Source organism: Echeneis naucrates, chromosome 22 (genome assembly GCF_900963305.1).
Source record: "Echeneis naucrates chromosome 22, fEcheNa1.1, whole genome shotgun sequence".
In the NCBI taxonomy this organism is placed as follows: domain Eukaryota; kingdom Metazoa; phylum Chordata; class Actinopteri; order Carangiformes; family Echeneidae; genus Echeneis; species Echeneis naucrates.
Window position 1 is genome coordinate 15,007,230 of NC_042532.1, and position 26,736 is coordinate 15,033,965.

The window sequence follows — 26,736 nt, forward strand, 5'->3', positions numbered from 1 at the left end:
CTCTAAACTTAAAAAATAATCAATACGAGACATTGCTTTCACCCATTGTATCAACAAAAGATGTTTTGATCATGTGCAATATCTGCAATTTTAGCCCTAACCTAAAACTACATTAAACGCAACACTTGGAATATTCTTGATCAATAGGTGTAGGTTTGTGGTAAGAAACCGTCACATTATCCAGTACATTATTTCAAAATTCCACTTAGTGTTTGGTGTTTATCAGTGAGCTTCGTTGTGACAGATTTTTTTCTACTGGATTAAATTGAATGATGCTTAATCCTAATCAGAACAGATTAAATTACCCAGATCACTATAATAACTAGATTACACAGACTCCCCCTTGACTCAAGGCACTCCTGCCCTTTTTTTTAAAGCTCTGATCAACACATACACAGACACACACAAACAGATACACGTAGCCGGGGAAAAACACCAAAGGACTGTCAAATTGTGAATTGTAATGACATTCAGTGTTATTTGTGAGCATCTGCGTGCATGTGCTTCTGTGGTGTCTCAGTGTTCCTGATTACACCCGTGCATGTGTGTGAAATTATGTATTAATTCCCATTAATGCACTTCTCTTGATGAAATCATCATCACAAAATTCACCAGTGAACACACACTTTTACACACACGCTGACAGACACAACTTAATTATTGTCAACAGTGTAACTAATGTAGCGACACAGTTGACAAAAGCCCAGCTGTCACTCCAGGGGCTTAACAATCATATATGAATATTCATCACAGCAGAGAGCAACAGAAGGTGTGCTTATTTTTGCAAAGCATCATATTGTACAGTAGAGTCAGCTCCCATGCTTTTTCTACTGTATGTTCATCAAAATCCAATTGACAGAAACACCTAAACAAAGTTTGTGACTGTATAAAAAAATACACATATAGAGGGAGTGTGATATCGTTTCTCTGTTCTGGGCACATTTGCTCCCCCACATCTTTGTTTAAAAAATAGTTGTTGGCCTCTTACAATCTAATTTACAGAATTTTGAATAGAGACTGTAATGCATTTTTTTTATTGCTGGTGAAATGTATTACCTAGTGAAATTAAAAGTTCCCATTGTTCAGGGAGACATGGAGAGCAGGCTATATACTGGGATGACACTCAGTCAGTGTACTATATGATACATAAGAAGATCCTTCACTGAGAAGGTCCATTCAAAAGAATTTGCGAAGTAAAAGCTGTGCAACAACATGGAATATATAAGTAAACTCCATATGTAGCAGCATCTGACAGGCTTTTATTACTAGCAAAAACGGCCAGGCGGTGGTAGTAGATGCCCATTTCATTTAACAAACCAAAGTAAATGGTAAGTCCATCATGGAGGGTCATACAGGGCGTGTTACTGACGAAACGAGTCATAAGGACCGCCTCCTGATGATTCTGATTGGCTGTCGACCTTACAGTCGGGAATCTCGCCTTCTGATTGGGTGGCGTTCTTGTCACTCAGCCAAGGTTCAAACCACACTGCTAGCTGTTTCGAAAATGAAACTGGTTTGTGCTTAAAAAAAACAAAAAACAAAAAACAAAAAAAAAAAAACCAAAAACAAAAACGAAACGATTATCGGATGGAAACATCCAAAATCTCACAGTTGAAATCTGACACGCGGAGCCAGAGGAACCCAACACAAGGTAACAACATTTTTGAGCCAGCGTTTTTTTCTTAAAGGGAGAGAAAGAGGGGCAGGCCTGTGCTGTCAGACAGCGACAACAACAACACCTGAATCAGTTGTTTCACTGCTGGTTAGCAACATAACCACCAGAAGTCAGTCATTTCTGACATTTTGGGCGAATTTAGCCTTTAGCTGCGCTGCACGTTGGCAGAGAAACAGCAGCCTGCAGTCTGTTGTCGTCTGTAAACGACAGATTTAAAGGAGATCTGCCTTCTTCCTTTTTAGTCTTGTGTTGTTGTTGTTTTTTCCCCCACAGCTCGTAATGTTGAGTAACAACCAGAGCTGGACAAGACGTACTGCACTGCAATGGAGGTAAGGATCTCTCTTTAGCTGCCATCAGTCAGATCATAATCTTACTTTGACATAGTTAGAAGAGCTCAGTCTGACCTTTGGTTTCTGTCAACTAAATGCTAAAATTGAGAATTGTGTAAAAACTTCTAAGCACAGTAAATAATGTGTGTTCTTGAGAAATATCCTGCCTGTAATTTTCTTCATACATCACTTCTTCTTAGTGCTTTTGTATTGTTGATGGTAGTGGGTATCTCAATGAAATAAGCATTGAATCCTTGCAGCCTCTGCTGGACTTCCTGTTAGTACTAATGTCTACATATCTGAGTGAAGAACTGCAATATCCTGTCAGGAAGAAATATAGTTTAGAATAAATATACATGCTATAGTAAACAGTTTTAATTATGTAGACAGAACTATAAACCTCCCAGTGTCCCATTTGGTTTATGCTCATAAGTTTCATATTCTCACTACATAGCATCTAAATTTACCTTTTTGCATACGTTTTCCCAGTTATGTGTTATGTATACCTTTTTCAGCAAGCATCCATCTGTTGGCACTGATCCTGACCTCTGCTGTCCCAGAAGGATCAAACAAAGTAGTCAATATGACAAGAAGAAATAATATACCAAGATCAGAACAGGAGCTCAAATCTCCTTCCATCACACAGTCCCATGCTTAGGCAAAAATTGCCCTAATGTGTGTCTTTACATGCTAGCCTTGTGATAAACTGGCAACCTCTCCAGCATGTACCCGCCTTTTCCTGAGATGCCAGCTTCGATAATTGGATGAAAATGAAATGATCTGCATTCTTATTTTCCCCTCACCAAACCCTGCTTTTCCCTGCTCTCTAGTCTGTAGCAATAGGTTTTGCTAGTTGGTGAAACAGAAGCTATGGCACACTTTGATACAGAGTACCAGCGTCTGGAGGTGTCCTACAGCGACTCTCCACCTGGAGAGGAGAACCTGCTTATGCATGTAGCTGAAGGAGCCAAATGTATGACACAAACAAACACACACACATACACAGATGATAAATATATACACATTAATGCCTAACAACACCATTTATTTACAATGCATCTCTCGCAGCTCAATGGCACCACATAGAAAACCTGGACCTGTTTTTTCAAAGAATATCCTTCTAAATGGTTTTTGCATATATTCCTTGTCTTTCAAAGTTAGGGAAAGAAAGATACCTAAGTGCATAGAATAATTATATTTATAGTAGTCCTTAACATTTCTTACGTCTATAATCTTCATCAGAAGAATGGATTCACATGTATGCTGCTGGGAGAGATCTTTGAGCTAGTGTATGTATCCTCCACATCATAAATTATGCTTTTCAGGCAGATTTATATCTAGTTTAAGATGCCTTATATGTGTATTTTCTTCCTATCTTCCCTCTTTCTGTCTTTCTTGTTACTTTTTCTGTGCAGTCAATTGCTGTTTGTTGTCGGATTCACGGTCTTCCTAGCTAACTGTGTAGATTACGACATCCTCTTTGCCAACAAGCTTGTAAATCACACTGATTCATCTAAAGTCACCTTACCTGATGCCTTCCTCCCAGTGAATGTCTGCAGTGCTTGGTGGGTATGACATTGTTTATAATAATTATTCAAACATCGTCTGATGTTAGAATCTTTTTTTTTTTCTGTGTACTACTGTATTTGCTGATAAAGCTATTACTTATATGCCCAAACTGACCTCAGGAGTTTTGAATATGTTGAATGATAAAATTTTACATTTTTTCTTCTAGTATTCAAGACAATGCATTTGTGATCTTTGTGCTGATGATTTCTGGAGTGTTTTGGCTGCACCGGCTGGTGAAGTTCATCTACAATGTCTGCTGTTACTGGGAAATCAGGTCCTTCTATATCAACGCCCTCAAGATGACCATGGTAAGACAGACAGTGTTTCATGATTTGTTCTCAAGACACTGTATACAAAAAGTATCGAGTAACATTAATTGCAGTCTCAGATGACAACACGCTGGACCCTCTAACCTTCACTGTGCTCTTTCCTTTCAGTCAGAGCTGCCCTATGCAACATGGCAGGAGGTTCAGGCCAGGATAGTGGAGATCCAGAAAGAACACCAGATCTGCATCCACAAAAAGGAACTAACAGAGCTTGACATTTATCATCGCATCCTCCGGTTTAAAAACTACATGGTGTGATCATATGTGATCAAATGTTAATAACACTGTTTGGTGCATAACAATGCATGTCTAAGACAGCTACTTGCAAACATAATGACCCAGAAACCAAAGCTTTCTTCCTCTACCTTTTGAGGTTGCCATGGTGAACAAATCACTTCTTCCTGTGCGATTTCGACTTCCTGTTCTTGGGGAGTGTGTGTTCTACACTCGGGGTCTCAAGTACAACTTTGAACTCATCTTCTTTTGGGGGCCAGGTGTGTGAATATTCACACTGAATAATTTTTATTGTGTCCTGTTTTGGTCAACTTGTGTCTTATTTTCATATCCCTTGTTTTGTATGTTTTGTTTCTCTGTAGGCTCTCTGTTTGAGAATGAGTGGAGTCTAAAGCCCGAATATAAGAGAGGAGGTAACAGGCTTGAGCTGGCCGACAGGCTAGCATCCCGTATCCTGTGGATTGGCATTGCCAATCTGCTGTTATGTCCAGTCATTTTGGTGTGGCAGATCCTCTATGCTTTCTTCAGTTATACTGAGGTAATTGCTTCAGAGAGGCAGATACAAATTCTTTCATTAAGTGCTCTAGATAATAGCTTGTATGTGTGTTTGTCTGGTATCTAGGTGATCAAACGAGAGCCTGGCTCGCTGGGAGCGAGATGCTGGTCTCTCTATGGTCGCTGTTACTTGCGTCACTTCAATGAGCTGGACCATGAGCTCATGTCACGCCTCAGCAAAGGCTACAAAGTTAGTACAAGCAGGGTTCATGCTTGCAAGTTGTTTATTATCAATGTGTAAGACTGCAAAATTTTATTGCACGGCATTCTTTTCTTTAAACAAATCTGAAGAATGTGTCCATATATCTACAGGGTAGAACGTGTTATAGCACTTGAATAATTTTGTTTACATATCATGCTCTTCATTATTTTGGTGCTTCTTGTCATTTATGGCATTGATAGTAAACACTGATTTCTCTTTTTTCTCCTCCTTTCCCTTTATTCTTCTTCTCATTTCATTCAGGCTGCATCCAAGTATATGAACTGTTTCCTGTCACCACTGCTGACAGTGGTTGCCAAAAATGTGGCATTTTTTGCTGGATCTCTTCTGGCCGTTCTTATTGCTCTGACTATCTATGATGAAGATGTTCTTGCGGTGGAACACGTACTCTCATCAATCACACTGCTGGGAGTGTGTATCACAGTCTGCAGGTAAGGTTTAGTGTTACCCAGCTAATCTGTCAGTTGTATTTATCTCAATGTGTGCAACTAATTAAATGATTTTATTTAAACAAAGGTTTTTCTCAACTTGCTGAGGAATCATTTAAGTCAGGAATAACACAACATTACCCAAAGGCTTATTGCTATTATGATCCAATAGAGTGGGGAAGGAAGGCAGGAGGAAGAATTACAGCCTCTCACAGCTAATAAGTCTATCTGTGTAATTAACTAAAATGTATCACTAGTTCTATAGTTCTGTCTGAAATGGATAATCTTCATCATTTTGACATCGATAGTAAATTGCAAAAACGCAGGTTAATAAAACCCACAAATCTTCAACTAGAAAATAAAAGTATTTCCGTCTAGCACTTTTAAAGATACCCAGAGGTATAATCTCTTTAATGCTCTTGGGCAGCTTACTCTGCGGTATAATTGAGGAATATAAGAGGATTTCCTAAGTAGCTGCTGATAACTTGAAATCTGCATTAACCACAAAATGTAAAATATTGCGAAACACTACAATATCTACTTTCTACACCACAAGTTTTACTTGTTTAATTTTGTTTTGTATTTTTCACCATTTGAGACAGTCAAACATTTGTCTAGAATTAGACACTAAAATATCTTATCTAGGACTCTTTTTGGTGAGGACAGTGACATCCTAATGTTAATATCTTTCACTTGAAAACATCACAATTTCTCCTTCCACAGGTCATTTATTCCTGATAAGCACATGGTGTTTTGTCCTGAGCAGCTGCTGCGGGTTATTCTGGCTCATATCCACTACATGCCCGACCATTGGCAGGGCAATGCACATAGATATGAGACCCGTGACCAGTTCTCACAGCTCTTCCAGTACAAAGCAGTGAGTATAAACACTGAACTGGACTGGGAAATGGAAAATAACTTCAACCCTTGCCTGTTATCTGACTATATTTTATTTTTTTTCCCCACAATTGTGTGCAGGTGTTTATTTTAGAGGAGCTGCTTAGTCCAGTGGTAACTCCAATCATCCTCATCTTCTGCCTGAGGAGAAAGTCTCTGGAGATCATTGATTTTTTCAGGAACTTCACAGTTGAGGTTGTTGGAGTTGGAGACACCTGCTCCTTTGCCCAGATGGATATCAGGCAGCATGGACATCCTGCAGTGGGTGACCCTCATGTGTTGGCATTGAAATAGGGTCATGTGTGTCTTATGAAGCGAGTGTTACGTGCCTCTGATTTGACTTTGTTCTCTCTCTCTCTTTAGTGGATGTCGGAGGGGAAGACAGAGGCCTCAATCTACCAACAGGCAGAGGATGGAAAGACGGAGCTGTCTCTAATGCACTTTGCCATTACCAACCCTCAATGGCAGCCTCCACAGGAGACAACACATTTCATCCACCAGTTGAAAGAGAGGGTTCACAGAGAGGCCACAGGGGTTCCTTCAGACACTCATCCACTCTCACTGTCAGAGTCTGAGGTACAGAGACAAGCCATCAGTGGTGCTCAGCTGCACAGTGGTCCAAAGTTTAAATTCCATAGATTTGCAGAAGTAAAATTGGATTTTCTCTTCTTTCCTACGCTTTCTCTTCCGCTCTTAATCGCTTTCTCTCACAGCCAAGAAGCCTCATTGCAAACCTCTTAGCAGGTCCATCTACACTGGGCTCTGTCCATTTTGGCAGGGACAGCTCTTTCACCAATAATGCAGCGGCTGGCATAACTGATGGGGCATCTGCCTTCCGCTCACTTTCCCCAATCAGCAGCAGTCTGCACTTGAGAGGTAGTTTCAGTGCAGCTCACAGGACTGTTGGCCACACTTCAGCCATGAGCAAGGCAATGGCAGGCTCTGGGTGAGGAAATACTCCTGAAATATGCCTAAACTCAGTTCCTTTTCTGGCCGCATCTTCCTGGCTAACACTGACTATTCACTAAGTTACAAACATTCACGACCATTCTTATTTTTTATATTTAATTTTTGTATCTCCGGACCTTCCTACATTTCCCCACATTGATGGCTGTGTCCTCCTGCAGGACTGATGCCCGAACTGTGAGCTCAGGAAGCAGTGCATGGGAGGGTCAACTCACCAGTTTGGTCCTTTCAGAGTATGCCTCCACTGAGATGAGCATCCATGCACTTTACATGCATGAGGTAAGTGTATATGTGAGAGGTGGCCTTGTTGTAATAAAAACATTACAAATCTTCTCATGCAAAATGTCCTCATGTCGTTGTTTTGTAGCTTCATAAGCAGCAGTCGCGTGGTGATGTATCACGTCACACCTGGCACAGACAGGAGAGTGATGAGAGCAGTGATAGCATTCCCGATGAAGTGAGAAGCCATCCCAATCTTCATTCTAGAAATTTCCCTCGGTCACATACTTTCCCCACCACAGTTCCCAGTCCCAGTGCCATTCCTACTTCAGCATCAGCCACCTGCAATCCCACTGTCAGCCACGAGGGGGCATCGTCACAAGGCAGTGGCCGTCACCATCAAAGTGGACCCACCACAGGTATGGTAAACTCCATGTTTCACAAGGTTATTTAATTATGCTTTGTACAGCGTGACCGTCACTTTCTTTTTATATATTGCATATCATAATTTGGTATTATCTCTTTTTAAATTTCTTTACTTTTCTTTTATTGTCAAAAAGATTGTGGACAAAATGCAGCACTATTATTTCATATGAATGAGAATACAATGAGAAAACATTCTCAAGTGTTGTGTAAAAGTGAGGAACTGAGTTTCTGAAATCTCTCATATCTACCTAGGTACAGGGCTTTCAGTGTTTCATATATTTGTAGTTCCACCAGGAGGACACCGAAGCAGGTGCGTGTTAATTGCTGACACTTTTCAACCACACTGTCTGCTTTTCAGACTCTTTTGGTGCAGGGTGGAAGGTATTACGTTCAGCCCGTGTGCCCATGGGTGGATGGGCAGAGGAGGATCAAGCAGCACCACGACAGCATGACCCGTTACCAGAAGAGGGCTCAGAGGATGAAATGCCTCCTCACATCCACAAGGTGAATTCAGCTTTTCTCTGACAGGGGTGGCGTTCACTTGCCTGCGTCCACTGCAATTAAACTGACATTTTTGTTGTCTTATTCTCCCATTCTAGGTTACATAATCAAGTAATCTGAATAGGTGTCAGCATCCTACATCACCTTCTATAGACAAATATCACGAATACACATCATCAGCCTTGACCCAACCCTTCTACAAGATCATCAGATGAAGATGGAAGTGTGATAGCTGTACCATGATCCACAAATATTCAAGTAGTAAAACCATCTGGACAAAGTTAGATGAGCTTGCCATTGGACATTAAGACACAGTGAGTTTATGACATACACAACATAGCAAATGACCTCTTATGTGTCTAAACAAGCAAATGGGATAAATCTCTATATCTGCATATCAGAAGAGGATCAACAGGATCCATTTCTGTCCAATAGCCATTAATAATAGCCATCAATAATAAATGTCAGTTTACACTTCTCTTTTTTATGTCTAAAGATTACTAAATGAAAGTGCATGTGTTTCTGTGATGTAAAATAAATTGTGAGCACTTAGCACGGCTGCGACAGAAAAGTTGCAAACAATTTGACCAAAGTATGATCACAATAATTCAAACTGTGCTCCTTTTACAATCTGATTGTGTTGGAAGTGAAATTTGAGAATGTATTTTGTCTCTATAACAATGATGGCATTTGCCAAAGTTTGCTCAGAAAGTTGTTAGGAAGACAGACTTTCATTGTGTCTGTCTATTCGTGTGCCAGTAGAAGGCAGGGATGCATCCCGCTCTGTGCTCCGTGCTCTGTGTTTAAGCTTGCATTCTACCACTTGGAAAAAACCATGTTCTTCAACAGTACAAAATTTACCTGACATTTTTCAGTTGCATATTTTACTCATTGGCGTTTTGTTTTTTTTTTTTTCTTTTCCCTTGACCTGATTCAAGTTAAAATGCAATTGAATTTTATAAAATGTTGGATAGACGTTAATTTTAAAGACAGATTGTATAAAGAAGCCCAGTGTTGCATGCATATATGCACTTTGCAAATCGATGTTATCAGGTCAGTCAAACAGAATACAAAATACATCACTTTAACACAGTTTAAGGTCAGTCTGTTATGTATAACCAGGGTATGCAAAGGCATTTTAATCTGATTTCATCCAGATTTTTATCGTGACTTTATTATTTTTTAACAGACTGACAAACAAGGCCGTTAAGCATGTAATATTGACTTTTCGTGCCATACAAGGAGCCCCTAAACGTAAGTGCATGAATGCCATCCCTTCATCTAAAGAGTAGTAATTAGATCACCCCACAGCAAAATTATTGACCATTCTCCACTTCTGGCTTCATCGCAGCATGACTTCACTGTTCCCCCGTCAATAAGCCTCAGTTCTTTAAAATAAGAATTATGCACTTTAAAATTTGCTAATGCAGAGGTTGACATTTAACACTGATTATTTGTATGTTTCATATATAAATATATTTTCTAATTGTTTTATTTATCAAAAGATATGTGCCATGATTGACAGTTGGGAATTAAGGGTATGTATCTGGGTAGGGATGTCTCACTGCTGGACTGATAATCTGGCCATGGATTCAGTGATCCGGTGGAGTAAATTTAGATAGTTGCTGTGTTTGTTTGTTTTATAGATCCTGTAAAATACCATTTTGTACAGGTGTAATTTCATCCATTAAAGACAAATGATAAATGGACTACAGTTATTGCTTTTATTTACACCGGTGATTTGTGAAGAAATACCCCCTCAGTGATGGTGGGGTTTTTCTATGGTTCTTTGGTTACTGCTGTAACCAATGTAAATGAACGAAAGGCCTGAAATTATCTCTATCGTGAACGAATCACTCATTTCTACAGCCTGCGCAGCAGCCATGAGTGAATCAGAGACTCAGGACCCGAAGACCCGCACATTTGAGTCGTGAACGAATCAGTCGCGCCTACACTGAGAATACACAGCGGTCATGTGACAAGTGGACGAGAGACTCAGATCCGAAGACCTTATTTTATGAGTCGCGAGCGAATCAGCCATTCCTACACAGAGAATATTTAATACAAAGTCAAATTTTTAGTTCTAGCTGAAGCTCATGGCCGTGTTGGTTGTGATTGCTGGCAGAATCTATGACGTTGATGTTTTTTTCTTTTTTACAAAAGGGGTTAAAAGTCTATTTCTAAAGTAATAATTGCCGTAAAAAGGCATTACAGTAGCCAAACCTTCCAGACAACATGCTGTGGCGAGACTGCCATTAAAAAACACACTATGACCACTTGATTTCTCTTTTTGTGTTAAAATATGTTGCATGGACTTTGCCGTCAGAGCCCGGATAGCTCAGTCGGTAGAGCATCAGACTTTTAATCTGAGGGTCCAGGGTTCAAGTCCCTGTTCGGGCGGTTAACTTTTCCTCCTTCGTATTAAAGTGTGCGTCTTTGATTTGAGCAGCTAAAGCCGCATGCCAACTGTTACACCAACTGTAAGGAGATATCTAAGTTAGCGTGCTGTTTTGGTTGAGTCATTGTATATTTGTTGCACAGATTCTCATTCATAATGGAGCATGAACTCATGAGCTCCTGTGGGAACGGACGCAGTGAGAAGAGAAAATGGTAATAAGGAAGACATTGGATAAATGAAAAGAGCTCTCAAGAGTTTCCTGTTTTTCCTCCTGTATTAATTTTTCATTGTCTTCATCTCTCTAGGTAAGGAAGGAGCAATATATAAATAAATAAAGATTTCTTGTCCTGCTCTGACTCATATGTAAAAAGAACTTCATCAATAATATGTTTTTAGGTGCTAATACGTTTATTATTATTATTATTATTATTGCTAATTATTGTTACTTTGAAAAGCAGGGAGCATGTAAAATAAAACTGTTGTAAGAGGGGAAATATGGCTGTGTGTTTTTCCTGTTCTCTGCTCGTTGTTCATAATAAGCTTGATAAATGGACTCGTTCAGTATTTAGTATTCGTGCACACGATCCCACTTTTAGACGGAGCTCTGTTACCATGGAAACCTCTCAGCAAGTGGTGGACGGCGTGAATTCGCTTTAAAACTGAAGTGAACGGGGCTTGTTTTGTGTTTTCCAAACCCGATTGGCCAAAGCAGTCGTCAATCCGATCCCGGGTGGCCCGAATCGACGGAGGAACAGCTATAACTGAGACAAACGTCATTGGTTAAAGACGCGGACCGGGTCGGTGTGATTCGTCCTTTCGCTCAGGAAAACACGATAAGGGCGGAGTTGAAACGTCTTGGCGGCCATATTGAATATTATCTATTGACAGTTGTTTCTAAGATAGCTCGAAGATTTAGTTTGAGCAAACTTATTGTAGAAGTTGTGTTCGTCAGTTGAACCGGCACCTCTGCCCTAAACCTCGAATGCCTTTTTCTAAACCAAGACATGGACGACGATGAACGTCGGAGGAAACTAGAAGCAGGCAGAGCTAAGGTCTGTTGCTCCCATACAACGCTAATACGGAATGCTACCAGTTAGCCAACTCTTTTGTCGTAGCTTTGCGTTTGTCCACCGCCAGTTACACCCACCTTCACATTTCTCCGTGCCTGATTTATTTTTCGCAGTTGCTTGGATGCTAAGTAGCCGCCACATGGCGGACACGCACAGCTCAGTTCAATTTTGCCGCGCACATGTGGCGGGTTGAACATTAGCTGAGGTTGCACAGAAGCTAACGATAACAATAACATTCACCCCGATCAGTCCAGCTGGGAAAGAAGCATGCATCTGTTTAAAATGCTCCCCGCTTTCTGGCTCAGAGCAGGTGCAGCCCATGGTATATCTGTTGGGAGTACTTTTTTAATAGAATAATGGCACATGTTTCCACCTCTCTGCCTGCACCCCTCTCTGGTATTTAGTTTCAGAACAGACAGCCCCTAACTTTCACTAACACATAAATGTTTTATAGGTAATGGCAAAAGAGATCTACAAGTTCAACGGGATTATGGCTTTGTCAGATCATTGAAACGATAGTTATACTCCTTTTAGTTATACATTTGAAGGAACGCATAATGTACTGATACATCACAGTAAAATTTTAAAGAACTGATTTCTGTAAAACCACAAGACGGTCATCAATAATCAAGAATTATCCTAAATGGGTCACCATGCCTCATTGTCTAAAAGCAAGGTTGAAAAGTAGGTCACCATCAAAAGACAAGAGAGCTTCTCGTGACTGACTCATAACAGCCATGAGCCTGTCAACATGTTTGTGTTGATCAATACTACTTGAGTACTCAGTAGATATTGCTTTACTGTTACATGAATATTTGGCGTATAAAAAGATGTATTATTATGATTTACGATGGCAAAAAAAATTATAAATACCTCAACTGAAGCAGTAATGTTCCTTGTAACAGAAATCCTCCAACATGCCACAAAACCAGTCGGTAAGTATATTTTTATAAACTGGTGGTTGGCAGTGATATTAGACTTTGACATGAGACACTGGTTTGCCAACACTGTCATTTCACCCTGTCGGCACTCTTATTTCTATTGCATGGTCACTCTGGCCCATTTCTCCTTCTCTGCAATATTATATAATTGCTTTCAAGCTTGTAAGGCCACGCTCTTTATAGAAGGATACTGGATGCAGGACACAAATTTTCACTTGTCTGAACCGCAAAGTAAATCTGCATTGACATTTTTACTTGAAAGTCTAATATACAGTTGCTGCACACCTTCCATACACTGTTATGCTGATTTGCGACCATCAGGTGGTGCAGTGAGCCCAGGAGATTTGGTCAGGTTAGCTGTGGTGCGCTTGGAAGTTGCATGAATGGTGTTGCCATGGTAATAAAGGATTGTCAGTTGCCTTCACTGTGTTTGGTGCATCAAAAAGCTCTGGTTTCTCTGTAATAATGGAAACGTGACATGTCTGGATCAAACTTGCATAAAGACAAGCACAAATGTAAGCAAAAAAATCTTCTCCCAGAAGACACAGCTGAATGACTACTGTGGTGCCTCCTTAGTGGTAACATTGTTCAGAACACAATGGCAGGATTCAGTCCAGTGGCATCTGATTTGGCCACAGTTATATCTAGTGTGCTGCTTAGTCAGACCATCATTGCTGTGGAAAAAGCCTTGAGCTATACACACATCATCTGGCTGATGTCTTTTGAAGATGTGACGTGTGTCGTGGCAGGCGGAGGTGGTGTATAGGGTGATGGAAGGACGCAAAGGATGGGGGTTTTAGTTGAGTAAGAAAGCAGATGATTAGTGTGAATTGGGAAAAGACTTAATTATGGTGGAGCTGAGGGAATGAGTGTTTAAAAAGAAAAAACTTTAACCTGGTTTCAGGAGTCAAATGAGGAAGGTGTTAGAATGGATGTATTGCACAGCACTAAGTGGGAGGACAAAGTAAAACCAATGTATTCAATTCAATGTGGGTTTTCTGACCAGCTATGTAACATGTAGCATGAGCAAATACACACGCACACCCATTGTCATGCAATGTATGTGAATCATCACACAAAGCAACAAGTAGCAGTCCTGAGGACATGTAATCTCAAATGGGATTGAGCGTGCACACTCTCATGCTGCTTGCTACACACAGAGCTTTGTCTCCTCCTCTCCATGAGAGTACATCTCCTAGTCTCCACCCTCTTTCCTTTGCCTAGACGCATGCCATCCACTCTCCAGAGTTTGTGGAGCCCTCTGCTCTGCATGTTTGCTGTGGCACTGGGCTTCAGGATGAAAGGCTGGGTCAAATGTGCTGTTGCCTACAGACTGTAAGATCTTCAACTGGATACTAGAGCAGCTGACCTGATGAGGAAGAATTGACAGGTCTGAGCATCAGCAAGAAAGGCAGTTGCTGACTGACTGTCATTAATTGATGGAGGCTTGATGTGGGTCTCTGTCACAATGTGAACTGCTGTAATCTGATTTAAGCTGCTTAAAGAAGAGGGAGACAGACTGAGAGAGAGAGACAGCGATAAAAAGAGGAGGAGTGTGTTACAAAGAGAAACGGCCTGAGGTGGATTTGTACCATATCGGTGTCTCTGGAATTCAAGCTCAATATCCTGTCTTGATTGGGGATGTTTTTCACTCTGAATGAACTTCTCAGACTTAGATTTTTGGCCTTTTATGATTTCAGAGAGCCAGACAATCAGTCTGCTTTGCTCTGATTTTGATTTTCCTAGAAGCAGAGTGACTGAGATGGATTTCTTAATTTCTTTAACCTTGCTCTCTTTCTGGTCTGCTGAGAGGTTGCCCAATATGTGTCTCTAAAATCTGTATTTCTCATGGGCTCGGAATTACTATCTGGAGATTTGAGCTTATCTAGTGTCACACCTCATTCTGAACTTGGCAGGTTATGGTCTACACTATTTTGGGTGTGAGTTTGGGATTTCTTCTTTCTTCATCGGCCACTCTTTTTTCCTGCACGACTCTGACTCATCAAAATAAGGACTTTAAATTTTTGTTGTTTCTACACTGGGGACTATCATTAACATAAATGCTGATTTTTATATTTTGCTTAATGATTTTAGATTGATGATTTGATTATTCCTTTTTTCAAATGAAGATATAAATCTGGACTTAAGTTCTCTTCCAACTTTGACCCCTGAACTCCACCATGCTGATAGTGTGGTGGTGTTCAGTGGTCCTGACCTATGTATCCATCTACCTTTCACTGTCCTTCCTGCGCAGCTTGCTAGCTACAGACAGAAACGGGAGAAAAACGTCAGTGCGGGGGCGAAGAAAAAGACGCAGAAGAGGAAGGGCCAGAATGTCACGCAGAATGACAGCTCGACGCAAGATTGCCACGTAGAACCAGCACCTCCATCAACCAATGACACGAAGCTGAACAGCAAGACCAACAATGAGGTACATCATTGATTGCACAGAGATTATAAGTTAAAATCAAAAATAGTGTTGCTGGAGGCAAACTGAAGAAATCTGGCTTTTGAGGAACATAAACTTGAGATTTAGTTTAGCTTTGTCACACACTATTGCTTTGCACATGACTCCTCATGGATCACATCACCTGACCCCCACAATTTGCCTAATTTTGTTAGCCCACTGTATGTGTTAACATGCAGTCCATGCCCCCTGTTTGTTAAACATACATTAGAGAAATGGGTCACTAAACATCATGTTGCCTGTCGGGCAGGTTGTCATGGCAACCTGGCCAGGATTAACTGTGGCACTGTTGTACTGCATTTTTCAAGGGAAAGTTCATTCACAATACTAGCTGAACACTATGCATATTTGTTATGTGTGGACTATTCTGACATTTTTACATTAGTCAAATGATTTAAAATCACATTAATCAAAATATTTAAATCTTTAGGATATCCAAAAGCCAGAGAAATCAAAGGTTCAGCAGAACCAGCGACAGAAGGATCAGCCCCCCACCCTGGAGCAAATCCCATCCCCAGTGAAAGAGTTGGAAGATGAGGAGTTGGTTGCACTAACTGGAAAAGAACAACTCAAGGTATATAAAGTCACATATTTAACATTTACATTGGGTATTACATTTTTGCATTTAGGGATATAATGTACATTTCTGATTAAAGCACTATTTTTATGATGGCGAAAAACTAATAATCGTAGTTACAAGAGGTGCTGTTAAAGCCTCCACTGAGTTTATGTATGACTAAATAAAACTAGCAAAACTAAACATTTGTGTCTATATTTACACAGTGGGGGCCAAGTCCTTAAACTCCTCTTATAAATCCATGTTCCTGTTTACATACCATGTTGAAAAGTATTTGGGTGTGTTTTGTCATAATCTAGGATTGAGTATTGTCACATTGAATTCAGCTTTAGAAGCACAGTATTTTGTTTTGTTTTTTGTTTTTTTTTTTTGTTGTTGTTGTTTTTGTTTTAAACACAAAAAGTTGGTCTTATTTTCTATTCATATTGGTATTGCTTTTGTTTGCTATAATTTATTTCCATTACAGCAAATGGGTTTGAATTGCTTTGCATACTCAATGTGCACTGAAGTTCAGGTTCAGGAAGTGTGCATGCCCTTATTCATGTTAAATTGACCCATCATTTCTACTTGCAGCAGTTACAACAGGCTGTGGAGAAGCGTAATGAGATAATTGCCAAGCTCAGCTCCAACTTGCAAGAAGCCCTGACCAGCAGAGACCAGGTGCAAATGGAAGCCCAGTCACTTGCTAGACAGATTCAGGCATTACAGAGGCAGCTCCAACAGGTTAGTGCCAGTCAAAGCTAAAACTGGTGGAATGTCAGACTTATTGGTGCCTACACATCACAGTGTATATGTAAAGCAACTAAAGCTTGATGTTCTCTGGATTGTCTTTCACACAGACTAGTGCAGAGTTTCTGCGCATCAAAAGTCAGTCTGGGCTTGAAGTCCTTAACACTTACCAACCGAAGGTCCATCATGGCCACTGCTGCCAAGAAGCAGACCTCAGTCATAAGGGGACACCATCAGAGGAATCAGGAAGTAGAATATCTGCCTCTCGTTCAAGTGCTGAAGTCTTTGGGTGTGACAGTGACTCTGACACTGACAGTATTCTCCACAAACTGAGAGCTGAGTTGGAAGAAGAAAGGGAGAACAGCCAACGCATATGTGCTGAGCTTGTGGAGGAGATGGAGAAACACCAACATGTGCTTTCTTTACTGGAGGAAGAGAAGAAAAGCTGGGAAGAGGAACGAAAACAAAGGGAAACCCAGCTGCAAGAGCTTCAGAACCAGCTATGCCAAGTCCAGTCCCAGTGCCTAGAGATGCAGCAGTACAAAGAGGAGAAGGAGAAACTGAACAGGGAAGTTGTTGAGCTGAGGAAAAAACTTCAGGAGGAAGAAGATGCAGAAAGGAGATTTAGTGAAGAGATGGCCACCTCTGCCCTTCATCTCCAGAGCCTTGAGGACGAAAGACGGATGCAGGAAGAGGAGATAAAGCGGCTTAAAGAGGAGCATAGGAATGAGGTTGAGAGAGTCAAACAGGTGTTGGAGGAAAGAGAAAAAGAACTGAAGTTTAGAGAGGAAGAAGTTATGGGACTCAAAGCTTCCAAGGATTTACAGAACAAAACAAAAGCTGGCTTTAGTTGTGATCAAAGTACTTGCATAGAAGAGGCCAATCTGGAAAGTGGGCCTGATCTGGACATGAATGTATCAATACCTGGGGACATTATGATGGAAAGATACTTGTCCTCAGCTCCCCTTGCACAGTCTCAGTGTTCACTGGTAAATGAAAGCCTTGAACACAGCAGTCAGCTGGATATTTCTGCAGACCACAGGTTAGAGGATTATAGGCTCTAATTGGTCCATATGTGTGCTACAGATTTTGCTTTCATCCTGCATGTCTCTTATTTCAGTATGATTCATAATTTGTTGACCCTAACCCGAAACCCCAATTTTTTTTCTGTCTCTCTCTCTCATTAGTTTTGAGCTGAACAGTGAAGTGCTGGGAGATGAGCCCTTGTTGTCAATTTCAAACCGCCACTTTGACGAAAACGACAACCTCCATAATGGCTCCAGCCCACAGTTCTACATTCCCGGGGCTGATGATTCCAATCTTCTATCTCAATGGCATCCAAACTCATCTTCTAGAGATCTGGAGATGAGTAAACTGTCAGAGCAGCAGTTTGAAGAGACAGACCTGGAAAAAGAACTGCTGAATCAGCAATGTGGAGAGCTCCGTGAAGAACTGGCCCTGAAGGACAGGGACTTGAATGTGTTAAGAGAGGAAGTCACCAGAAGTGCAGAAGAACTAGAAGAGGCCAGAAGCAGGTAAGAAATTTGATTAAGGCGTGATTATTTGATTAACTGTCTATTTTATTATTGTATTCTACAGTTATTATATCCCGTTCTTGCTCATACCTTTGCCAACTGAAATTCTGAGTTCAAATTTTTGATTCCAACATTTTTCCTTACTTTTCCCATCTCGCAATAAATCACATTGCCACTTTTTGAAAATACATTGAAACTGCTCTTTACGTGGTTTGGATTACCTGTGGAGCTAACCCTAACCCTAACCCTAACCCTTTATATTTAATGCATGCAAACATAACTGTCCCTGTTGCTGATAGTTATAGTTATTTGTTTAAAAAAAAAAGTTATTGAAATGACAAACTAATGTTGGGAATGCATTACATATACAATAACAAAGTGAACATTTGCGGGGACAAAATTTTTTTTGACAGGGCTAAGTAATAAATGTATTTATTTTATACAAAATTATATACTTGTCCTTTTTTGATCAGCTTTGCATTTCAAACCTTTTGCGTTTTCAGGTGGGCTCAAGTTACAGAGGAGCTCAGACAAGCTCTCTGGGAACTTGAAAAGGAGAAGAGGAGGCATGTTGAGGAGGAGATAAACTTGAAAACCCATGAACAAGACAACCGGATGAACAAGCTCAGTGCCTTTATGGAAGACAGAGAAAAAGAGATGGGAGAGGAAGTCGCTGAAACGCTGCTGCTTGTCCCTAATAGCTTTCAATCAGAGGAAGATAAACTTGCAGGGGAGCTCATGAAGGAGCAGGAGAAGGAGGCGGCACTCCAGTCTCATCAAATACTGCAGGAGCCTTTGGTATTGTCTCTGCAGGAGATAAAGCAGAGTACAGATTCTGCCAGACAGGCCCCAGAACACCGAGATGACAACCAGCTACAAACACTACAGGTATAACAATACAAAAAATATGTTTCTGTTATCAACAATAATTTTTTCTTTAAAACAAGTTGATATGGATGGCTGGAAATATAAGGACATATTTTGTCTTTCTTTCTCTCCCAAGGCCCACTGTGACATTCTCATGTCACAGTTAGAGGAGACAAAACAAAAGCTTAACGCTGCCTTGTTAAGAACTATTGAGTTGGATGAAACGTTAGTGGAGCTTGAAGCAACACGAACACAAGTTGTGAATGTCCAAACAGAGTCTGACCAACTGCAGAAAGAGTTGAAACAAACCTACAAAGGTCTGCATAGTGTTGAAACTGAAAAGATTGAACTAGAATCTCAGATCCTGTGCTTGAAACAAAATGTGGCGAACCTTGAGGAGGCCCAAGTCCAAGCAGCGCATGAGAGGGAGAAGTATAAGAGAAAAGAGGATGAGATGGACGAGCATATTAAAAAGATGGAACAAGTTTTAGAGGATGAGCTTGAACATATTGAGAACCTGCTAAAGGCCAAGGATGAGGAGGTGAGATGGAATGATGTGTAGCCAATTTGAACTTTTGTTCAAATTCATCAAAGCAAATGTGTTTGAATTACTTTTGTCTTGATGATAATATTACATACAAAATTTTTACAGTTTGCTGAACAGAGGGAGAAATGGGAAGAGGAGCAGCAAGAAAAGGATAAAGAGCTCCTCAATGTGAGACATCTTATGGAGGAGCAGAGGAGGGAGAGGGAAGAGGAGCTTAAAGCTCTCATGGCGAAGCAGGTGCTGGCTGAGGAGGAGCTGAGAGAGAGCCTCAAGACATCTCAACAACAGGAGATAAAAAACCTAATGGAGAAATATCAACAAGAGGTGGGATTTAAAAACTGCAAACAAATGATCAGTTTTAGCATGTCTATGAAAATATTCTAATGTTTTGGTTTTTTTTTTTGTTGTTTTTTTTTAATCCCTGGAACCATATTTTTTTCTATGAGACTGACTCACATTTTCTACATAATTGTTTGTTTTTATATATGATATATTATGCATCACCTACACATATTTAGGTATTTAATAAACAAATTCTGTCAGTGGTCAGTTTTTATCTTTTCTTTTTTATTTATTTCTTTACTATAAGTTGCGGCACTGACCTCTAGTATTTTTCAGCAACATCAACAAATAGTTATTTTACAGCTTTGCAGTTGAGTTAATTTCTTTATGTTTGATATGTTTTGTGGGCCTTGTTTTGATATGTTTCTTTTGATATCTTTGTTGCGTAGATTTCTGACTTGAACAGACGCCTTGAGACAGAGCTTCAAAAGCAGCAGACCAGTTTAGAGGAGGAGCAAAAGAGACAGATCAGCTTAATCAAACAGGTATTAGACTGGAGTTTTCATTTTATTATCTTTAAAAAATGTATTTAGACTTCATTATTAGTTACCTAGATTTTATGCACATTATATTTTCTCTATTTTTCCTCTCTGCCCGGCCTCTCATGTCTCTTATTCTACTTCATCTCCCCCAGGTGACTGAACGTGAACATGACAGGGTGGTGTCAGAGTTGACTGTCCAACACAGCAAGGAGCTTAGTCAACTGAAGACACAGTTGTCCCTGGAGCTCAGAGAGAGCATGGAGACTGCCCACCAGGCTGAACTGGAGCAGGCACAGGTGTGTGTGTGTGTGTATGTGCACGTGTATATGTATACATGCACGCGCGCATACACGTGGTAGCACAATGATGTATCTATTCTAACAATTCTGTCTCCTTACATTTTTTTCCCCCCTTTCTTACATAACCATTTTATAGTCAATGAATTTTTATAGTTTTTGGAGGCATTATTACTTGTGTATTTTGGCAAATTTGCTTTTATTGTCCTCCAGTTATTTACAAGTGAGGTAGTAAAGTCAATTTTGTTTATGGACGCAAGGCACCTTCTGACTAGAGCAGGTCTAGATCAGCACAATGAAATTATTTATAGAGACCAACAATTCCTAAATGCTCAAAGTATATAACACACATCTCACCTTTCTACACAACATACATTCACTGTTAGACTGACACAAACTATGCCCTATGCTTTCCTTTATTTCAGGCCCAAAAATCCCTTGAGCTTGAAGCCTTGCGTGTAAGTCTGACCAGCACTCACATGTCTCAGCTGGAGCCCTCCCAGGTAAACCAGGGGCAGCTGGAGAGATTGCATCAGCAGCACCAAGAAAACATTGGTGAGTTCTGACTAGAGTGCTTTTGAGTTGTTCAGCTGATGTTCTTTTTCATGTTTGCCTTTGGGTGCACTCAATGTGCGCATCATGGGTGAGTCACCCTTATTCATTCCGAGCTTCCTTTTTGTGGAAGGAAGAGCACATTCACAGACATTACCTTCAATTCTTGGACAAAAGTGAACTCATTATTGTGTCCATCTGCATCCACATTCAGCTGAGTTGAAGAGGAACTATGAGACTTGTTTTGCTCAGGAGAGAGCCACCATGGAGGAAATGCGGGCCAAAGAAATGCAGGTAATATTGAAAATTCTACTTTTACAATTTTATGAGTTTTATTACATATTTTCAAGTCTTTCAGCTCTATTCAGATGCTCTTTATTCCCCTCTCCATTTCTCTTTTAGGCTCTAAAGTCACAGTGGGAGAAGGAGGCTGAGACTGCCCAGTCAAATCTCCACACATCTCTCATGGAAAAACAGAACTGCCTTGTTGCCACACAGACAGAACTCGCCAGTACCAAAGCCTCCCTTGCCAAAATTAACAAAACTTTATATGAAGCCCAGTCAGAGCTTAAGGAGTCACGAGCCAGGCTGGAGGAACTCCAGATCTCCAGTGAGGAGGAGAACCAAAAACTAGAGGAGCAGCTGAAACAAGCCTGGACTGACAGAAATGCTGCTGCTTGTGAGTTGCATCCTTCCATTAAGGCTATGGAATCCTCTAAACTTTAGTAATGGGGAACAAAGTTGTTTACTTGAGAATATTTATGCATCACTGTTCTGAATCATAAAAATGATCAATGCTGTGCTGCTGGTCTTGTGAATACCTAACAGGCTCACTTGAAGAGTTGGTTTCTAGTCATAAGACAGTGCTGCAGGAGAAAGAACATCAAATACTACACCTAGAGGAGAAGGAAAAGCAACTGCAGAAAGAGGCAAGTTCACTAGTACACATTACACATTTTGTGAAGTCATTTATTTCTCAGTTTGCTTTACAGACCTTTGTGTTAACGAATGGATCTTTGTTACTTTTTGTTCCACTCGTTTTGTTAGTACGTCTATAAAACAATAGAAATATAAATCTCCATCTCTAAATCCAATACAGTTTTGTTTCTTAACTATTTCCTTTGTGTCAAATAGGTTTTGTGCCTGCAGGAGGAGAAGACTTTGCTAAAAAAGAGCTCAGAACAGGAAGCAGGTCAGCTGTGGACCCAAATTGAAAGCATGAGGGCAAGTCGCCAAGAGTTGGGAGGTGAGGTTAATGAATTTTTCTTAATAATTTTGTTTTTATCTAATGAAGTAAATTAAATACACTAAATATATTTAAAGCTTCCATGGATATGGTATTGAAAACATGGTACTTAACCATGGGTGTTGAATTTGATGTATCAATGCACAGAGAAAAGGAAAACCTGAACAACTTTACTCTTAAATATCAGGTGCATTTGTGTATGACTATCTATTGTGTGCTTTTGTCTTTGTCTACATTATCTAACAGAGCTAAAGGAACAGCTGTTAGCTCGCTCATCTCGCGTTGATGACATTGAACGCTTAAAGACAGAATTCAAGGAACAAAAACAAGCAATCAAAGAGCAGAATGAGGCTGAGCTGGAAAGCCTGAGGAGGTATGTGTGCACACAAACTCTTTATGCATTTTTCTTCTAACTGAAGTCTTTAGCCTACATTGGCTTCTGCTTGAAATAAAAACAGATTCAGCTCTTCATTAAAGATGTGGCCACAGTTTACAAGATTGTCAGTTATCAATCTTCCTCTCACTGACCCCAGTCAATTTTCACAAGTTTAACCTTCATCTTTCTGTAGGTACTTTGAGCAGCGATTGCAAGTGACAGAAGAGAGCCACAGAGAAGAAATTGCTCTACTCCAGTTAAGGCTAGTAGAACGTGCTTTGGAGGAATCTGTGCTTAAAACCACAAATGACCGGTATTCCAGCAAGTCAGCATCACAACCAGATGTATGTAATTGTACAATATTGCATAAAATGTGAATGACACTAATACTTTTGGTCCCTATATCAGTTCCATTTCTCAAGATGAAGCTGGAGAAGAAAAATATGTTCTTCCTGACACCAGCGTTAAACTTGAGAAAGACCAGGTAAAGTGCCATGTACTGCTATATGCTGCTATTACTAGACCAATCACCGTTACTTCTGTGATCTTCATCACACTGCATCTTAATGTTGTATTTTGTGTCTCATCCAGGAGTTGCTTGATAGTTTGCGCCTTCAACTGGAAGTGAAGCACTCAGAGGATCTTGCTAGTTTAGAATCTTCCTTGGCTCTTTCCTTTAAGGAAGAAGTGCAGCAGGTCAGACTCAAACTCAGTATTTCAATCATAAATATATTTTCTTTGTTCCAGTGCAAAAGTATAATAAGCTAATATGAGAGGGCCTTAGAACATGGTAGCTTCGCTTTCTCATTTGCTTGTTTTTTGCTTTCATGTTAGGTTCGCTCAGATCTTACAGACCATTACTATGAAGAGCTGCAGGAGATGAAGACTCGTCATGCCCTAGAATTAGAGCAACTTAAAGCCAAACTTTCTGAGAGTCACTTACGAGGTACACATAACATCTATGAAATACAGACACATGCAGTTTTGTTGGGACATGACGTGTCATCGCGTGTCTTTTTTTTTTTTTTAAACATCTTTGTAGAGCTTACCAAAGTCCAATTAGAGGCTGCACGGCAGGTTGAGGTAAGAAAAGACAATCATATAATCTATGTAACTAACTCCACTGAGTTTACAGATCATATAAACCTTTTGGGATTTTATTTAGATTGAGCTTGAACAGAGGCTATGGTGTCATGCTGAGGAGCTGCAGACAAGGGTGACCATCATCCACACCCTGGAAAACAGACTAGCTGCCATGAATGAACAGCACAATGCAGAAATGCAGGAGACCACACGGAAGGTACATACGCTTACAAGTCTTAGTTCTAAAAAGGCATCTTGGCCAGTATTTAAATGGATTGGATTAACATAATGGTTATATGAAAACAGATTTATTTAAATTTTTTATTCAACATGTCCAAATCTCATATTATGCTACTGGGTGTGTTCTATTTACTCCAACAGTTGAAACAGGAGCTTGCTGGGGAACTCAGTTGCCTTGAAAAAGCTTTAAAACATGAGCGACACCAAGTGCAGGTGGAAATGAAGAGGTTGAGGGAAGAATGCCAGGAGAAGCATGAAGCCGAAATATCGGCTCTTAGGTCAGATCTTGACAGGGAGTTTACAAAAGAGAGGACACGCCTTGAGAAAGCACTTCAAGAGGAGAATGAAAAGTTAAAGTCTCTACAAGCTGCACTGGACAATGATGACAGTAAGATCATTTTTGAAGAAATAATTTTCATAATGCCGATGAATTATAGTCTCCAGGCAGATCAGTACTGGCTCTCCATGAGTTGATAACATTTTACATTGAACATTAGGTCCACAATTCCTAATTGTGAGGCAGAGACTGGAGTCCCAATATGACGCTGAGCTGCAAAGGGCAAAGAGCTGCATAGCAACAGAAATCAAGGAAGCCACGGCTCTCCTCCAGGAGCAGAGTAAAGAGCAGTTACTTCAAGCCCAAGAGAGGTGAGACCTGTCTGAGATAAAGAATATAGCTGTTATTGCAGCTGGAGGTCAAGGGGTCTGTCAGTGGTTAGACTCTAAAACCCTGAGTTGTGTCTTTAAGGTGTTATGAAAAAAGGTTCCTTGTGGTTTTATAGATGGTCTATGTGGTTGTAGAACAAAAATGAAAAATTCTTATATTAGAGACAAGAAACTGATTAAAACTGATGAATTTTCTATAAATTGAGTAATTGTTCAGAAGTGTATATAATAAAAAAACAAAAGAAAATGGATTGTCACCTTTCAGCTGCAATAAAAAAGTGTCCAATTTCTCCTTTAATCCACTGTTTTAATTACCTTTTTATCTGTGTTCAGGTTTCAGGAGGAAAAAGCTGTTTTGAAGCAGCAAATCGCCCAGAACTATGATATTTCTCTGGCAGAGCTGAAGAGCAAACATCAAACTGAGTTGGATCGCGAGAGAGAAATGCTACTCAACAAACACTCACAAGAGATGGACACACTCCATGCCAAATACAAAGCACAGCTAGATTCGCTCAGTGCCAGTCACAGAGATCAGCTTGCAGCTATGTCTACCGAGCTTGAATCCAAACACAACGCTGAGATTGTTGCCCTGGAGGCGGCTCTCGATTCCAAACAAAAGTCAGAGGTTGAAAGTCTGAAGGTCGTGTTTCAGGAGACCAATCAGGTGCAGCTGGAGGCCCTAGAAGCTGAGTTAAGTCGCAAACACCAGGAAGAGAGGGATGAATTAGAAAAGAGGATGCTGGGTAATATGGACACTTTGGAGGCCACATACCTGAAGGAAGTGCAAGTAAGAAAATGCTCATTTAGAGTGAAATGCCTTAAATGGGGTTTATGACCATAAAAACAACCAAATTAAATTTGTTCAGTATGCAGAATGAATGAAGGAATTTATGGTGGTTCCAAAATTATTTTTGTAACTGATTACCAGATGGAAGATCTTAAGAACTTAAATTGATTATATTAAAAAAAAAAATTATTCATATCTTCATCATATCAATCTTCATACATTTTGCCATTAATCCAATACAGATTGTGCTAATTTAAGTTATGTATGAGTAAGAAGTATTTTATTTTCTTGGGAATGACTGAGAAAATGTGACGTAACAATGAATAATATAAGTTCATATTATTTCTGCTGGGATGCCATTGTACATCCATACTATGTTGTAATCTAATGTGTAAATATATATTTTAAAAGATGTCTTTAAATTCCTATATTTAAACTTAAATCCTTACTAAACTTTGTTTGGACTTCTCTGTTTAAGAGTCAACTAAATACTAACAAGGTTATTGTCTTGCCGAACTCAGACATTGCGTGATGAAATGGTGCAGCTTGAAGAGCAGTACAGTCAAGACTTGACTCGCCAGAAGTCTGAGCATAGGCAGATAATGGAGCGCCATACTGCAGAACAGCTAACCTTCAGGGAGGACCTGAGGAAAGAACTGGCTCAGATGCACATGGAGAAGTTTAGTGCCATGGCAGCAGAGCTCAGTCACATTCACAAGGTAAGAACCCAATTTCTTACCTTGAATTACTGAATTACATTTAATCTATTAAAATGTTATACACCCAATGAACAAAAAATAAGGGTAATTGTCAATTGGTCTATTACTTCTACTTAAACTAATTTTTTTATTTTTTTTTTTATTTTTTTTTTCCCCTTGATTTGTTCTTGCAGAGTGAGCTGGCTGCTCAGAAAGAGGCCTTAGATACTGAACACTGTAAAGCCTTGGAGACCCTCAAGAAGCAGGTAGTGTTTTGGAGATGCCCAGAGAGAAAACCTTCAACTCTTGAGTTTTTGACTTCTTCGGCCTAAGTTATGTTTTAATGTATTTGTGTGTACACCCTGTGTGCTTTCAGGTTTTGGAGCTTGAGCAACAACACAGCACTGCTCTCCAGGAATTATCACTTGCCTACAGTGCTGAGAAGGAGCAGCTCACTGAACAGCACCAGCTCCAGCTAGAGGTGTGTATAAT

General features: G+C 40.1%; 2 protein-coding genes and 1 non-coding gene across 5 annotated transcripts in view; all 3 read left to right on the forward strand.

Annotated features, from left to right (window-relative positions):
- The first annotated feature begins 1,486 nt into the window (after positions 1–1,486).
- On the forward strand, positions 1,487–10,054 carry atg9a (ATG9 autophagy related 9 homolog A (S. cerevisiae)). Its single transcript, XM_029494564.1, has 20 exons — positions 1,487–1,651; positions 1,949–2,004; positions 2,835–2,977; positions 3,073–3,116; positions 3,229–3,293; positions 3,420–3,569; positions 3,740–3,881; positions 4,011–4,151; positions 4,273–4,393; positions 4,496–4,671; positions 4,756–4,878; positions 5,152–5,339; positions 6,060–6,213; positions 6,315–6,494; positions 6,597–6,809; positions 6,947–7,179; positions 7,361–7,478; positions 7,567–7,837; positions 8,203–8,348; positions 8,444–10,054. The coding sequence occupies exons 3-20, from the start codon at positions 2,875–2,877 to the stop codon at positions 8,450–8,452; spliced, it is 2,577 nt and encodes an 858-aa protein (XP_029350424.1). The 5' UTR covers positions 1,487–1,651; positions 1,949–2,004; positions 2,835–2,874; the 3' UTR covers positions 8,453–10,054.
- Positions 10,055–10,672: 618 nt separating this feature from the next.
- trnak-uuu (transfer RNA lysine (anticodon UUU)) lies at positions 10,673–10,745 on the forward strand. The gene has a single exon. It is a non-coding gene; the product is annotated as a tRNA-Lys (tRNA).
- Positions 10,746–11,620: 875 nt separating this feature from the next.
- pcnt (pericentrin) overlaps positions 11,621–26,736 on the forward strand; it is a 31,779-nt gene continuing 16,663 nt past the window's right edge. For all 3 annotated transcript variants that reach the window (XM_029494552.1, XM_029494554.1, XM_029494553.1), the window contains exons 1-30: positions 11,621–11,795; positions 12,719–12,748; positions 15,009–15,185; positions 15,652–15,795; positions 16,372–16,521; positions 16,638–17,569; positions 17,715–18,062; positions 18,566–18,950; positions 19,066–19,470; positions 19,582–19,800; positions 20,208–20,303; positions 20,453–20,596; positions 21,022–21,151; positions 21,363–21,442; positions 21,551–21,827; positions 21,977–22,077; positions 22,283–22,394; positions 22,641–22,767; positions 22,964–23,083; positions 23,179–23,254; positions 23,362–23,466; positions 23,605–23,716; positions 23,813–23,853; positions 23,936–24,070; positions 24,235–24,481; positions 24,591–24,741; positions 25,093–25,546; positions 26,068–26,265; positions 26,439–26,510; positions 26,621–26,725. In XM_029494552.1, coding sequence (XP_029350412.1) covers positions 11,748–11,795; positions 12,719–12,748; positions 15,009–15,185; positions 15,652–15,795; positions 16,372–16,521; positions 16,638–17,569; positions 17,715–18,062; positions 18,566–18,950; positions 19,066–19,470; positions 19,582–19,800; positions 20,208–20,303; positions 20,453–20,596; positions 21,022–21,151; positions 21,363–21,442; positions 21,551–21,827; positions 21,977–22,077; positions 22,283–22,394; positions 22,641–22,767; positions 22,964–23,083; positions 23,179–23,254; positions 23,362–23,466; positions 23,605–23,716; positions 23,813–23,853; positions 23,936–24,070; positions 24,235–24,481; positions 24,591–24,741; positions 25,093–25,546; positions 26,068–26,265; positions 26,439–26,510; positions 26,621–26,725 — 5,721 coding nt within the window. In that variant the 5' untranslated portion in view covers positions 11,621–11,747. The remainder of the gene's footprint in view (positions 11,796–12,718; positions 12,749–15,008; positions 15,186–15,651; positions 15,796–16,371; positions 16,522–16,637; positions 17,570–17,714; positions 18,063–18,565; positions 18,951–19,065; positions 19,471–19,581; positions 19,801–20,207; positions 20,304–20,452; positions 20,597–21,021; positions 21,152–21,362; positions 21,443–21,550; positions 21,828–21,976; positions 22,078–22,282; positions 22,395–22,640; positions 22,768–22,963; positions 23,084–23,178; positions 23,255–23,361; positions 23,467–23,604; positions 23,717–23,812; positions 23,854–23,935; positions 24,071–24,234; positions 24,482–24,590; positions 24,742–25,092; positions 25,547–26,067; positions 26,266–26,438; positions 26,511–26,620; positions 26,726–26,736) is intronic.